Source organism: Cucurbita pepo, chromosome 11 (assembly GCF_057944985.1).
Source record: "Cucurbita pepo subsp. pepo isolate OVF chromosome 11, ASM5794498v1, whole genome shotgun sequence".
Lineage (NCBI taxonomy): Eukaryota > Viridiplantae > Streptophyta > Magnoliopsida > Cucurbitales > Cucurbitaceae > Cucurbita > Cucurbita pepo.
The window spans coordinates 492,438-508,063 of record NC_141808.1 but is presented as its reverse complement, the minus strand read 5'-3'; the positions used below and the strand labels follow the sequence as shown (position 1 = coordinate 508,063).

Sequence of the window (15,626 nt, the reverse complement as noted above, 5' to 3'; positions counted from 1 at the left end):
ATGCTAACCTAGCTAACTTAATAGCTGTGGGGTACAAACAAGGATGGATTTTATGTAAATAAAACCCTAGCTTTTCAATCAACTAATCCATTAAACTAATACACTACTCAAATCGAAACGTTTAACTAAACAACGAATTTGATCCCGTACCAAATTCTCGCCTTGCTCATGCAAAATTTAGCATGGGACGAGAATGAAATGGGAGCAGGAACGATGACGGATAAACCCAATTCATATCTCTAGTTCATGTCAAGTTGATGTGTGAGATCCTACATCGGTTGGAGAAGAGAACGAAACATTCCTTATAAGGATGTAAAAATCTCTTCTCAGTGGTCGCGTTTTAAAATTACCCAGATGGAAAAACCTCAAGCAAATCCAAAAAAGATAATGTCAGTGAACTTAGAATGTTCTAATGTTATCTCTAACGTTGGAACTAATTAGAGTACTCCACTATGTTTGTGTAACTTCCTTAAATGTTTGTGATTAAAAGCTAATGAGAACTTCATAATCATATGTTGGCGAACAAATGTGTGCATGCTTGGTAGATTAATCAAGCTTATCATAATTACATTAGTTGACCATCCTTTTCTGGTTGAAAAACGTCTTGTTTTTTGTTTTTGTTGACAGAATATGATCCATCTTTCAATTTGAAAGACAGTGATAGGATCATGATAATGAATGAGGTTCAAAGTGGGTTTGACTTGGTTGGCTCCTTTGTTTCCTCTTTCCCAATTAACCCTATAAATGGGCATACAATGTTGCTCCTTCTTCACTCTTGAATTATACGTTTAAGTGATTATTGAATTGATTATCAACAAGCCTCGCCGTCATTATAAACCCAATCAATCAACCAATCAATCCCTTTATTGAGGGTTTTGAATAATAAGGAGAAAAGGAAGTGAAGAAACAACAATAATTGAAATTCTTAGACACCTTCAAACTTCAATCTTCAAACCAAACCCCAATGCTAAAACTTGGAAGAAAAAAAAGATTGATAAGTAACAATCACAAATAATTGGAAAGTGAAAGGACCCAACAAAAAAAAAAAATAGAAATAAAGTCGTGAGGCTGACGTACCAAAGCCAGTTACCAGACTATGCGAGACACACTGATCAGAATAGAGCTAGATCCTCTCTCTATAGTAGATGTGTTTTAAAATCGTGAGACTGCAACTATAAGTAACGGAGCAAAGCTGACAATATCAATATTTTTAATTTTTTTAACCTATTTCCATGTTTTTATTGAGTTTAAAAATTATGTAGGTGACGGTGAGGAACATGCATGTTTTATTCGGTTAGAATTTGAACTTCCGAGGTATAACAGTCAAAGGAACAGGCGATAAATATTACCAAGACTTGAAGTTTGTTGGTGTGTGTTCTTTTTCCTTTTTCAGCTTCCAATCTATAGCTGTGCATGTCGGTCTTTATTTATGTATATTTTTCTTCAATATAATGTCACTTATTTATGATATTAAAATAAAGCTCAACGCACCAATGTCCAACACATCATAAAGATCGCGTTAAAACGTTAATCTCTAACTGTGATACTTGAGTAAAGTCCAAACGCTAGGAATTTTATAACAGTCCAAACCCACCACTCTCTAATATAATAATTGTGAGATCCCAATAACCAAACATTTCCTTATAATAAGAGTGTGGAAACCTCTTTAGTAGACACGTTTTAAAACAGTGAGACTGATGACGATACGTAACGGGTCAAAACAAACAATATATATCAATGTTGAAGATAACATGACGATACGTAACGGGCCAAAACAAACAATATATATCAATGTTGAAGATAATATGACGATACGTAACGGGCCAAAACAAACAATATATATCAATGTTGAAGATAACGATAGTTAAAAAAAAAGTTAAAAAATTCATGAGCTATAATAACAATAAAAGGTAGTCCATAGGTTGAAGCATTGGTCCTTTGCTGACACCATAACTCGCCCACCATGTAGTTAATGAAAAGGCAGTCCATTCACAATTATTATTCACAATATTGAATGGGCTGTCCCCAATTTTTGGCCTACACAATATTATTGTCCAATCCACATTAATCACTCCAAATATTTGCTTACAATCCCCCAATTTATACATTAAACCTTTCTACGCAGAGGGGGCGATGAACACTCAACAGATCTCAACAGTCCATCCCATCTTATCCTCAATGGTTCCAGTTTGAATCCCAACAAGAGTTGAATACAGTTCCTGGCATGTCGTCTCCGCACCTGTTTGGTACTCAATCCTGCACAATTTACAATCAAATTCCTTAACATTCCCCAATGTAATTTGTATTTGGAGCAAAGCAATCACAGTGCATTAGCATTTAGCAGTTACATTACCTTCTATCCATACATGTGATGCTCCCAACAGGAGCCACCCCGACAGCCGTTCCCGTGCAGAAAACTTCACGAGCGTCCAACACTTCTTCCACGTTAATAGCCCGTTCCTCGACCTGTATAACATTGATATGCCCATTATGATAACAATAACAATTACTCCTGGAACTCCTACATTCTTGATTCGGGATGAGATATCACCTCGTAACCGCGATCACGGGCAATGTCAATGATGCTTTTCCGGGTTACTCCTGGAAGAATCGTTCCATGTGTAGCAGGAGTTGAAATAACATTGCCCTATGGAAATGGAATCAATTACATTCTATCATTTCAGTATTACTCTTAACAATGTTGTAACAAAGATACCTTTACAATAAAAATGTTGCAGGAAGAAACTTCCTCCACATCCCTCTTATTCACTGAATCAAGGTATAACACATCAGAAAAGCCTCGGCTTTTCGCTCGGGTTATAGCTTTTAACACCTACACAGGAAAACATATCAGAAACTCTCCACAACGGTATGATATTGTCTACTTTGAGCATAAGCTCTCCTGACTTTGCTTTGGGCTTCTCCAAAATGGCTCATACCAGTAGAGATAGTATTCCTCGGTTTCCACTAAATTAACCAAGGTGGGACTCATTCCCAATAATCCTCAACAAAACATATGCAATTGATGCAACAATTCTATTCATTGCTCAATACTTACCGGAGCGTAATTCGAAATGCTTTTCACACCTCCGGTACCGCCACGAGATGCTCGGTCGAATTCATTCTCGACATATAGGTTCAAGGGCGCCGAACCTTCCTGTTTAGAACAAACCAGGAGTGTGTAGATGAATCATGTGTTCTTTTATGTGTAGAGATATTAGCTTCATTGAAAGAGTTCCCACCTTAAAATAGTTGCGAACAGGGGAAGCAAACACTAGAAAAGTATACTCAGGGGAGGGTGCCAACCCAAGAATGGGACCGGTTCCAATGAGCAAAGGCCTTATGTAAAGTGACCCTTTCCCCGGCGGAGGGACCTGTAAGTGCAATCAATCAACCAAGCTCAACACTTACTTCTCAATGAAATAGGTACAAAGAGAGAGGAGTACCCAACGCCTATTAGCAATGGTAGTTTGCTTCACAGCATCAACAAATTGCTCGACGGTGGGCGACGGCATACACATTCGGTCAGCGCCAGCCCTCATACGGAGGGCGTTTTCGTGTGGACGAAACAGAAGAACCCCTCCATCGTCTTTCCTATATGCTTTTAGACCTTCAAACAATCCCTATTCAAATTTTCAACACCATTCCTTAAACTCTGTTAACCCTTTCATCATATTGCTTTTCTATCACTCAAAATAAACAAACACAAACAAGATACCAAGTTCAATGCTTCCAAAAATGGTATGAAATCATAAGCTACCTGGCCATAATTTAGAACCCCAGCAGAAGGGCTAAGCTCAATGTTCCCATAACGGCTGATTTGACCTCGTTCAAAACTCTCATTTATAGCGCATTTCATAATATACATATAATCTGTTGGCATCAGCCCAAATCCAAGACTATCCCAATCAAAATCGCAGCTATCACCATCACTGACATTAAACAGAGACACCCAATCTCAGCATTTCAACAACCTCAGCATTAACAAGGTTATGAATCGCATTTGAAGTACCTGATGGGCGATGATTGGCAAGGCTCCGGCATGGAAGATATTGCCCTAAACGCATCGCCATGGCAGCCTCCTCCAAGCTGCACTAATCAAAACTATTTTCTTTAAAATCAAACAAAAGAATCCCAAAATTAAGAAAATCCAATCACCCATTTCGTTTTCATTCTACAGAATTCAGAATAAAAACAAAGATGATAAACCCAGATGGAAAATAAGAAGATCATGGAACGACCAAATTTCCAGAATAATCGATAAACATCAAAACAACAACAACAGTATACGACAAAACCAAAACAAAAGAGAAAGAAGAGTGTGGATTACGGAACACTCGACGGTTTCTAGACGTCCAACGCCTTCTTGGGGGACCGTTTAGCGATTGGCTCAGTATAATATAATTAATACGTTCGAAAAGTTTTTACCTTTTTATTTTCTTCACCAGATTATTTAGATCAATTAAATGTCATCAAATTGGTAAAGTTTTTATTTATTTTAATTCAACTTAAATAGATTTATGATTTTTTGAACCCATTCCGCACACCTAATTATTATTTTTAATTTTATATAATAAAATAAAGATAAAATCGCCAGCTAGTTAATTGCTTATTCTAATTTTATTTTTGAAGAAATAGGCACATGTTTCTCGATATAAAATTCATTCATTAAAGTTATGTCCTTTTTCCCTTTCCTTTGTTTGATAAGAATAGATTCACGTGTATCACAACTTGGTATAATCCAAAATGTCCGTGAAGATCTATGCATAATTTTGAATTTAGATTTGTAATAAACTAATAAATAAATATAAAAATTAGTCAAAATTAAAATAAGAAATAAATTTGAGTACTAATCCAGGTCCTGACTTATCCTATCCAGTCATATAATTTATTATTTTGAAAATTTGCTTTAAAATTAGAAATTATAAAAAACAAAGAAGCTTAAACTCAATCTATTCATATATAAAATAAAAAGTTAGTATTCAACGTCAAGATCATGAGGATCACTTAAACTCTCTTTATCGAGAAATCAAGATCATGACGATTACTCAACTTCCTTCCAAATTGGATTTCTCATTTTTTTTTTTTTAAAACAAAATCAATAAATAATGATGAAGATCTGAAGAATATTAAGAACCAGAATCAAACAAAGAGAGTGAACGATACATTACATGAAAAAATAATCCGAAAATAAAGGAGAGAAAGGCAAGGGATTGTCTCGAACCTTGGACGAGGAAGAGGGTGAAAAGGAAGAAGGGAGGCGAAGAGATGGGAGAAAGCAGCGGGAGAAGAGGCTTCTGTGGATCATGGTGGCTGGTTATGAATCCTTCAAACTTGAAACTCTGTTGCAGGAAAAGGAGGAAGGAGATGAATAAATGTAATATAATTGAACTAATATATAGCAGAAAGATGAGGAGGAAGAGGAGGCTTTGTTGGGTTTGGGATATGGAAGGATTCAAAGTACAGATGGACATTGAGTTATGGGTCGTACTTCCATGTCAGCTACACACAAACATGCCATCAACTTTCCACCTTTCTATTTCCACCTGTCCATTCTAAGTTTTTAGTTTCCACGTTACTAAATTATTATTTAAAAAAAAAAAAAAAAAGCTACAAATTCTTAAAAGATTCTCGGGTCGGAGTCAATCTTATCCTTGGTTTCTTTTTTCTTAAAAAAAATATTTTAAAAGTTCGTTGTGTTGTGTTGCTAAACTTTCGATTTTATTCCTTAACTTTGAATTTAAATGATAATTATAGTTCCAAAGTTTATATTAAAATTAGCTTATGATACTAGACATTAGTTGTTGGTTTTTTTTTTATGGTAATTATAGTTTCTAGGTACTAGACATTAATGGTGGAGTTATTATTATTATTATTATTATTATTATCTACTTAATTTTGTGGTTAGATTCAAGCATTTTTTGTGACTTAGGTTTGAATTTTGTACAATTTATTGGTTGGTTCATAGATAAACACTCATCAAATTTAATTTGGAGGTAATATTAATGCCCCTCTCTTCAAGTTAGCATTTTTGTACATAAACTTGAAAAAGTTTCATAAAGACAATGTTGAATTTTGTGCAATTCCCAATAGGGTAATTAGTTGGGTTTTCTTTAAATAATAATAGTAATAATTAATTATCTTGTTTTAATTAAAATTTTCATCATCAATTTGGTAAAATATGTTACTACCCATACCAAAAAATATATATATATTTACACCTTCCAATATTTAACCAACAACGCTAGAATTTAGATTAGAGAGTGGAAATAATCCATCCATAAATATAATTAAATGATACGGACCTAAATGTAAAGTCTTGTGCTTGTGAATTAGTTTTTTTTTTTTGTTCATTTAGAAAATAATTTTTAAAATGATTATTGATGTATATTTAAGAAAAAAAGGGAATGATTTTTTATTTAAATTTAAAACTATAATCAAGTTGAAGAGCAACTTAATTTTGTCAAAGATATTTAATTTATTTGATGAAGGAAGATAGGGTGCCATAGCTCTTTCAATATTCCAAATAAAGTTTTTTTTTTTTTCTTTTTTTGCTTAAAAAATTAGAAAAAAAACTTTCTCTAATCATGTAGTTTGGTACCCTTAACTTGAAATAGAATTATTCATCATGCATATGATCGATTTTATAATTTATGATTTTGCAAATTATATTTTAAAAAAACATCGTTGTTATTAGAGAAATGAAAATCGGTAATATTTTAATATTAAATTAAATATACTAAATGACTAAAATACCCCTAATAATTGATCCAACGCAGCTTGACGCACTAACTTGATGAACTTTGATAGTGGTTCGTTGGTTCAAACAATATTTGGGCTGGGCTTTAACGAGAGCATGGTGGGCCTGGGTCCACAAAATACATAGATCCGTCCAGCCCACAATTGTTTCCAGCGGCGGCCCAAAACTTGAGGCCCATTTTTAATTGATCCAAAAAGAAAGGAAAAGAGTAAAGGGTGGATATTATTAATTGATTTGCATTTAGGAATATTCACCAAATGAGTAAAGACAATAAACAAATATTACCCTTTTTTTTAAACATAGGATAGGATAGGCTAGCAGCAACTAAAAGGAGGGTATGGTTTAGAAGCACATATGTTACCGCAGACTCACCTCATGGCCCCAAACGATAATGGGAATCACCCATGAAATGGCCATCGAAGTAAAAGGCGGCAGCAGCAGCAGCAGCAGCAGCAGCAGCATTGGGATGATAAAACCCCTCCATGCCCATAAACTGCACATCCTCAGACGGCTTCCAGTGCCTTTTCCTCTGGTTTATGAACCAATTATTTATCTGTTTCTGGTCAAGCCCAGTTGATTCCGCCAGCGCCAACTTTTCAGCCTCCTGCAGGCGTTGCAAAATTAAAGAGTGTTTTTGTGGTTGAGGCATTTTCACGAACAGGTTGTGTGCAAAAAGAAAAAAAAAAAAAAAAAAAAAAGGGAGGGAAGGGAAGTGAAGGGAAGGGAAGGGAAGGGAAGGGAATTAATTAATAGCGTTACCGAAGGGTATGGCCATTTGTTGTGCAATTCCCACCATCGGAGCAGCTCTTGCCTTGCGTCTTTTGGGAGCTTCCCTTTCTTCTTTTTCTTTGAGAGCTCTTGCTTTAGACTGCTTAGATACCCACTGTACTTCTTCAGTAAGTGATTCTTCAGCTCTCGCTCTTCAGCCCGTGGGTCCATTTGATCCCCTACCTCTCTTTCTGCTTCCCTGCCCTTCTCTTGCTCCTCCTCCGACCATCCCTTCTCTTCTGTCGCTGCTGCATTTTATTTTCATGTTTATTTATATTTCCACTCTAAATTATTATCAAAAATTTCTATACAAAATTAAATTTTATGTCTAATATTTTTTTGAAAATTAATAATTAATAAACTAATTGAATATGACCTATACAAATCTTTTAAACTTAATTCTTATTGCATTCTATTAAAAATAAGTTTTTATACGTTAAAAAATTAAGACTCTAATTACACATTATTAAACACATCTGAACAAAACCAGCTTCTAAAACCCATCAAAACAATTAAAATTTATCCCTAATTAAGACCATAATCAGCACTAAGTACTTCTTAACAAAACCAATTGAAATCATGATGAAATTCAAATTAGGGTTTTCTTTTCCTTTTTTCCTTTTTTGGTAAGTGGAAAAATCATTGCCCATAACAAAAGGAACCCCCAAAAAAGGGTATTCCAGTAAACAAGATTAAATGGGTTGCAAATAAAATTAAAAAAAAAAAAAAAAAAAAAAGAGTAAAAATTTTGAAAATTTGAGAAGAAAAAAGAGTACCAGATGCTAAGATTTGAAAAGAGGCATTGCAGAGAGCATTGAGCTGAAATTCAATTGTGTGCATGAAATCTGCAGCTTCTCGAATGGGCCTCGTTAGCTCCTCTCTATACTTCACCAACATCCCGTAGTAAGCTTCCTGTTCTCCATTCAATTTCTCTTCTTATATAACTAACAATTCCATTTTTAATTTTAATTTTAATTTCATTTCATTTCATTTAATTTAATTTACCATGAAGTGATCCAGTTCTGGGTCAGTTGAACCGCCGGTCGACGCCATAGAAGACCGCCGCCGCTGTTCAAATTCCTCCCCTACCGAACTAAGTTTCGCCGCTACCTCTGGAGGAGCTCCGACCTAATGAAAAACAAATTACATTATCAAGGGATGACAATTAGTTTTAATTGATCTCAAAATTAAAATTTAAAATTACCTTTTGGCAATCCAAGAAGGCTTGGAGGAGGTTAGAGAATAGAGAATGGGAAATAATTTTGGCTTTCATGGAATCCAAATCGTTACTATTATTACCACCACCACTGATTTGAAACTCTCTCATTAAATGGTAATGAAAGTCATGAACTTGATGATAATTCTGAGACTGGGAGCCACTGGGCTCCACTTTTACAACACGATCCGACGCCGGAAAGTTACAGTCACCGCCGAGATTAGTGTTTACCGCCATGATCTGACTCCCAAGAATGGAGGAGCCTCCGCCATTTGAAGAAGAGTGTCTAGTTACGAAATTGCCCCCAGGAGAAGAAGAATTTGTGGCCAAAACAGGGACTGAAGTGAACAAGAAATTTCCCCTCGAGCTATCACCATGAGGGTTGTACTGATCTTCCATTATAACTTAAAAGCAAAAAAGAAGAGAGAAGGCAGTAGCAGAAGAGAGAGAGAGAGAGAAAGAAAGAAAGGGCAAAGGAATGATTAGAAAACCCTAAAGTGGGAGAATAATTAAACAGTGAAGTTATGGAAAAAAGCAGGCAGTCAACTTCCAAAGGACAGGGCCAAAAGGTTGTGTTTTTGAGCTGGGTTTTTTTTTTTTTTTTCTTCTAACAAATTGGGAAAGAAAATGAAAAATGGGTGTTTCTTTTTTCATAATTCATTTCCAATTGGTACACAAATTAGCTGATTTCGGAAATTTTCAGGAACCTGTTTTAGGTAAGAGGTTGCTAAAGTAGAGGATGCGCCATTAAAAACGACCAAAAAGTGTACCTATTCCCTGTCGCAACAGGAAGGCGGCGTTGTCTCCGGCAACTTGGGTGGCTGCATAAGACGTGTATGTATGGATGGATGGTTTTAGGCAAATTGAATGGGTAACATACGTAATATGGTTCTTTATGCAAATTGAATGGATAATATTTGGGTGTTATATGGACTTTATATCATTATCTTTTTTTTATTTTTTTTATTTTATCTTTACTTTTATTCTTCCATTTGTTGCCATTGCTAAAAAGAAAAAGCGCACAGATTTTTTAAGGGTAAACAGTGGAAAGATAGGGCAAAGGGACAGAGCACTCCGAGGTGATGAAGGGGGAGGAGGAAAAAAAAAAAAAAAAAAAAAAAAAAAAAAGGCTGAATTTGTACAAACGAGGCCGAACCCAATAATTGCACAAATAGTCCTTCTATTCTTATTATTTGCTAAATACTCCTTCTACTTCTCTTTATTTCTCTAATCTTCCTAAATTATGTACTACTTCATCAACCTTAAGAATCAAATATGAACACCAATTATTCACTCCATTCTCTTGTCTAATCACATTACTACTTTTTCCAAGTATTCATCTTCCTCCCATTAAATTCCACACCTTTAGAATCCTTTCCACTTTAGTTTATTCACTAACTTTTTCAAATATATCAATCCCATATGCCTATACTCTTAATACCCCTCTTCTTCTCGTCCGGTCCATCCCGATATGTCCATTTCCAAATCTTTGGTTGAGAGTATATACTAAACTATCAACGGTACATCGAGGGTTTTTCAAGTGACTGATCAACTCTCTTCGTTACGCAACACCTTTACTTGAGTCCCCTGTAACCCAAGAAATTGGCTTTATCAACCTAACATTAGGGTCGTCCTTCATTCTATGCTGATTTTCTAGCTTCACTGTAGGTTTGAATATATTAACGACCAACTTTCCTTAAATATAATATCTTTTTTACGAATGAAGTGTCTAATTAGGTCATATTATGTTTTCTTGAACAGATTCATAGTGAAAATTTGATTTTTTTTTTAAAAAAAAGATTTAAATTTTATATTAGGTAGAATAATTAATTTTTTAAAATGTGTATATATGAATATAGGTGTAGAAACCCCAATATAGAGAACAGTGAGTTAAATTATTGTGCGAGTGTCTGAAATGCAATCAAATCAGGATGTAGCTTTTTTTGGGCATTGATATACATGGATGAACATGAAGTTGTTGGTGTCATGTCAACCAGTTGCTAAATAAATATTTTATAATATATAGTTTTGGCAAACCCTAAATACCATATACTACCATATGATATAATTATATAGTATACTTCCTTAACTTTAATTTGTTATTTTAATGTTGAGAAAATTATGTGAGTCTTTTATGAGTTTAAGTCAATTATTGAATGCCTATTCTCCCTCCATTTTGCATTTACTTTATTGCTTTATTTGGTGAGATTTAGAATCCACTGTCCCTTTCCATATTTATGTTCCATTCCTTTTCAATCTAAGTTAGTGAGTGCATCCTTTTCAACGCTCTCACCATTTTCCTTCCATTTTTTTTTTAAATAAAGAGAAATTATATAATTACTAATACGGTGATGACGATGTTAATTGTGAATTGAATGAGATGTAGACTCATACCAACTCTTGAACAATGTTAGATTTGATATGTACGTTAAGAAACATATATAAGGAGATCACGTCATGTAATATACTGTGTCTGTGGATCTCTACTCCACAAACCTAACCTACCTGTTTTTTTTTTTTTTGCATGTTTATTTGTATTTAGCAAAGTGGAAGATGGAACGTTTAATCACTTTAATTGGAACCAAACATTTCGTACATCTCCACCTCTGCCCATAAAATGTTTGGTTTCCCTTTCTTTTCATATTTCTTTGTCTTTTTATTCATTTTTACTTTTCCTTTTTTTACAAATATATACTAATATTAATTCTTTTTGGTTATTTGTGTCAAGATGTAAAGATTTAAGGCCCTACCGGAAAACGCCCAGGTCGGCAGAGCTGTTCCTGTTTCCCACTGCAACCACCGTAGCACCACCCAGTTTCCCAGTTCCAACCGTCAATTGTCTCTTCCCCTCCGCCGCTGACGGCGAGGTTTCTCTCTCTTAAAATTAACACACACGCACAGATACAGTGTAGAATCTCGAAGCACATCAATTCCCAAAACCCCATTAATCACATTACCCAAAAAAATGTACGATGCTAACTCCTCGATTGCTGGGGTACTCCATTTCTCTAGAGAGAGAGAGATTCCGGTAACGGTATGGCGGCAGCAAGAACTGTGGAGCCACGTGGCGGCGGGGCCGAGAGGAGACAAAATTCCTACACGCACTTTTTGATTAACTGTAATACTAATTAGGATTAATCTTTTAAATATATATTTAAAAAAAACAAATTAATATTCGTGAATATCAGACGGTATCGATTAATTTATTATCATCCTTTTTAAATCTATAGTTAATATTTTATTATAAATTATTGCCCTCTTAGGTGCTGATGGCCTCAATTAAAATAATTTATCCAGAAATTTCTAAAAATATTTAAACTTAATAGAAATTCGTGATTTTTCACGTGAAGTAAAATTAAACGTTCAAATTCTTTCTACTTAAAATATATTTCATGCATATATTATCAATTAAAATGTAGATGTTTGAATTACTGTTACTACTATTATTATTATTTATATTATATACTTAAAATTTTGTTTGGTTGGATGGATAATAAAAAATAAATGGTTAATTAATTTGAAGATTTAATTGATTTATATGTTTTTTTCATTCAATTAAATATTTAATCAAATTAAGGTAAAATAAAATATTACATTTGAAATTTTAAAGTATAAAATAAAATATTTAAAATTTAATAACTAAATAAGTTAAATTATATTAATAATGGACCGTTGGGCCGTTGGGCTGTTGAATTCCGTTTTAGTTCGTATTCACGGAATATGGGCTGGAAAATTGTTTGATTCGGCCCACAAAGGTAGCCCAATCTTCATGATTCGGCCCACAAAGATAAACATAGATAAGATTATTGAGTTTTTTTTTCTTTTTTTTTTCCAAAAAAAAAAAATATTCGTAGAGATCTAAACAGGCTCAAGTTGTAAATAATTATTAAAAAAAATTATAATATTAAAGTTAATTAAGAAATGAATTCACGTGAGGCTTAAAAAGGAATATTAAGCTAAAGATTTATGTAAAATTAATGCTTCTTAGTAAAGCATTGGGACACTTTAAACACAAAGAATAAGACAATTTGCAGATGAAAGTAGGTTTGAACTTATCAACTAAGCAAAATATGAAAATTAAAACTAAAATTAAAAAGTTAAAAAGACGCTTGGTGTGACTTTTCTTCATCATAATATTATTTTATATAATTATACTAGGCTAATTTGCCAATCAAAATCAGCCACGTGGAATATCCTTGTGGATAATCCTCTAAGCATTTACACGCAAGTCTATCGTTCCGGATAAAGATCGGCCTACAAAAATTTTAAATATTTATTTAAAAAAAAAAAAAGAAGGTATGGTCAATGGTCATGATCATGAGAATCTCGAGGGATAATAAAGCTGAAGAGAGATCAAGTGTGCCACGTGGACAGTTGTTGATTTGTGGCGCCAAGAATCATGCAGGACCAAACCATCACCGCCAAGTTACAGCCTCCACGTCGACAAATATCTAGGTTTAACTCATCACGTTCGGCCACGTGGATGAGAGAAACAGGCTCTTTGTTTTTGTTTGCTTTTTATGGAAACTAAAAAATAATTATTATTCTCCATCCGACTCCTCCAAGTGTCCCCTGCAGCATGTGACCTTGATTATATTTGTCCACGTCCTACACATACTTTTGTCCTCTAAAATCCCCCTCTTATAAAATATAACCACTTCCCCCAATTTTTGTCTATTTAAAATTACTTGGATAGGACATCCACACCCAAACACAATTTAATTCCCCATAAATAAATTCATTTTTAAACGTCAACCATTCATCCATCACTTTTATCATTGTTAAATTTATATAAAAAAATTGTATTCCTATGCCATGGTAATTTAATTTTTTAACTTTTATCTCAATTCATTTGTGCGAAAAATGATAAAGTTTACCGAAGAAAAAACTAAAATAACAGAAATTTATGATTTTTGTTTTATTTTGTTGAAATTTAGTTGATCAGTAGTTCGACTAGTTCAATCCTATCTTTAATTAATTTTTTTTTTATTAATTATATACAAAATTTGGTTAATCTTACGAACTAATTTAATTGAATTTTGGGGTGTTTTATAAAATAAATTAATTATTTTATAATTTAACTAAAAACACTAACTCATGATATAATAACTGAAAAAAATAGTACAAATCAAGGATGTCTTAAACTTGAAGCTAAGGGAATGAGAAGAAGAAAAAAAAAAAAAGAGAAAAAAGAAAAAGAAAAGTGCATCATATTAGCATGGACATGCGGGCAGAGTAGCATGCCCCAAGGATTCGCTAGATATTTAAAGGGGGAAAACACAAGGAGGTAGTTGAGTAACCAACCACGGTTGAAAAACAAAATCCCACCACCGTCTCTCCGCCTGAAAAACTGGCAGTTCCCATTCCGTTCTTCAAAAACCCTTCCACTGCATCATCCTTCTCTCACAATTCACCATGATTAACGAATCAATGTTTCTCAATCTCACGCCTCACATTTCATCCTGGGACTCCCTCGACGATCCCGCCGCCGCAATCCCATCCTATTTCACCGCGGGCAACGTGTCGCCGCTCGATTCGCCGACGGCGGCGGTTATGGACTACGATTCATCTCTCTGGGAGGATCAAGACTTGCTGGCCATTGTGGACGCCTTCACGTGCGACCATTTCCGGATGTACGAGTTCAAAGTCCGCGCGTGCGCACGTGGGAGGTCGCACGATTGGACCAAATGTCCCTACGCCCACGCCGGCGAAAAGGCTCGCCGCCGGGATCCGAGGAAGTTCAACTATTCCGGCACCGAGTGTCCGGATTTACGTCATGGGTGTTGTATGAAAGGAGACGCTTGTGAGTACGCTCATGGAGTTTTCGAAATTTGGCTCCACCCTGATCGGTACCGGACTCAGCCGTGCCGTGACGGAGCAGGCTGCCGAAGGCGGGTCTGTTTCTTCGCTCACTCGTCGGAGCAACTCCGAATCCCAGGGAAACAGAGCACCAGGTCTCCCCGAGGCAGGGAAATCGCCGCCTCTGCCGTATCATCTCCGACGTCCATCCTAATATCATCATCGTCGGACTCGCCGCCTATGTCTCCGATCAGCCCTTTAACCACCGGTGGGGAATCATTCAGTAGATTAGTCGCATTGATGCACAATCTCCACTTCGATGAATTAAAAACGAATCCGGGGATCTCCGGCTTCGGTCCAAATTTCCGACGAAACTCCGGCGCATTTGATTCATGGGACAGAGATAACGAAGAAGAACCAGCAATGGAGAGAGTAGAATCAGGGAGAAACCTACGAGCCCAAATGTACGCGAAATTGATGAGAGAGAACTCGGTGGAGCGTGTCCGGCCGCTGATATTGGCCGGATCTCGGAACTAATTCCAGAAGGAAGAAGAAGCCATGGATTGGAATTGTTTCTTTAATTGAGTTTCTCTGTGAATCCAATCTGTTCGTCCTTTTCTTGTGTATTTTGTTTCAAGTTTCTACTAATTTCTGTAAATGGGCGAATGTTAATATTGTGTATAAACGTGCTTCACAATACTGCCGCTCAATCCTCGTCCTTGTTCATGTAAGATTTAAATCTTAATACATTACTTCAATTAGTTCCTTAAAGGGGTTTTTTCATTACTAGAATAGGAATAAAACAATTTAAGTAATGAAAATTTTGATTACGATTGAAATGTACGTGTTGTTTGATTTTGGAAAAAAAAGAACAAAAAAATTGAATAAATCCAAATGACTGCAACGAATAATGACAAGATATTTTGTTGTCGACTTGGACGGATCTTCCGTACGACTTGGAGTGGATAAGAATGGAAGGTTGTAGAAGAAGGGCCATCATTCTCGTGGTCTGTAGAGCCCAGAGCCCTCCCTGCCTAAATTTAAGAATAACTCTATTATTATTAATTTTATTATTTCATTCTC

General features: G+C 35.2%; 3 protein-coding genes across 4 annotated transcripts; 1 reads left to right on the top strand and 2 right to left on the bottom strand.

The window, feature by feature from the left end:
* Nucleotides 1-1,966: 1,966 nt before the first annotated feature.
* On the bottom strand, nucleotides 1,967-5,450 carry LOC111806144 (branched-chain amino acid aminotransferase 1, mitochondrial). Its single transcript, XM_023691507.2, has 10 exons — nucleotides 5,225-5,450; nucleotides 4,013-4,089; nucleotides 3,761-3,932; nucleotides 3,447-3,623; nucleotides 3,243-3,374; nucleotides 3,059-3,157; nucleotides 2,717-2,833; nucleotides 2,552-2,647; nucleotides 2,354-2,466; nucleotides 1,967-2,256 (listed from the first exon to the last, which is right to left on the bottom strand). The coding sequence occupies exons 1-10, from the start codon at nucleotides 5,306-5,308 to the stop codon at nucleotides 2,142-2,144; spliced, it is 1,182 nt and encodes a 393-aa protein (XP_023547275.2). The 5' UTR covers nucleotides 5,309-5,450; the 3' UTR covers nucleotides 1,967-2,141.
* A 1,511-nt stretch (nucleotides 5,451-6,961) lies between these two features.
* LOC111806145 (homeotic protein knotted-1-like) lies at nucleotides 6,962-9,331 on the bottom strand. 2 transcript variants are annotated; one of them, XM_087128122.1, is made up of 5 exons: nucleotides 8,733-9,331; nucleotides 8,534-8,656; nucleotides 8,305-8,440; nucleotides 7,520-7,773; nucleotides 6,962-7,364 (listed from the first exon to the last, which is right to left on the bottom strand). In XM_087128122.1, the coding sequence occupies exons 1-5, from the start codon at nucleotides 9,141-9,143 to the stop codon at nucleotides 7,134-7,136; spliced, it is 1,155 nt and encodes a 384-aa protein (XP_086984248.1). In that variant the 5' UTR covers nucleotides 9,144-9,331; the 3' UTR covers nucleotides 6,962-7,133. The 2 variants fall into 2 exon arrangements, with proteins under 2 accessions (XP_086984248.1, XP_023547276.2); XM_023691508.2 differs by having other exon boundaries at nucleotides 7,520-7,776; nucleotides 8,733-9,323.
* Nucleotides 9,332-14,067: 4,736 nt separating this feature from the next.
* On the top strand, nucleotides 14,068-15,253 carry LOC111804991 (zinc finger CCCH domain-containing protein 20). The gene has a single exon (XM_023689838.2). It carries the CDS (start codon nucleotides 14,160-14,162, stop codon nucleotides 15,078-15,080), a length of 921 nt encoding a protein of 306 aa, XP_023545606.2. The 5' UTR covers nucleotides 14,068-14,159; the 3' UTR covers nucleotides 15,081-15,253.
* The last annotated feature ends 373 nt before the right edge of the window (nucleotides 15,254-15,626 follow it).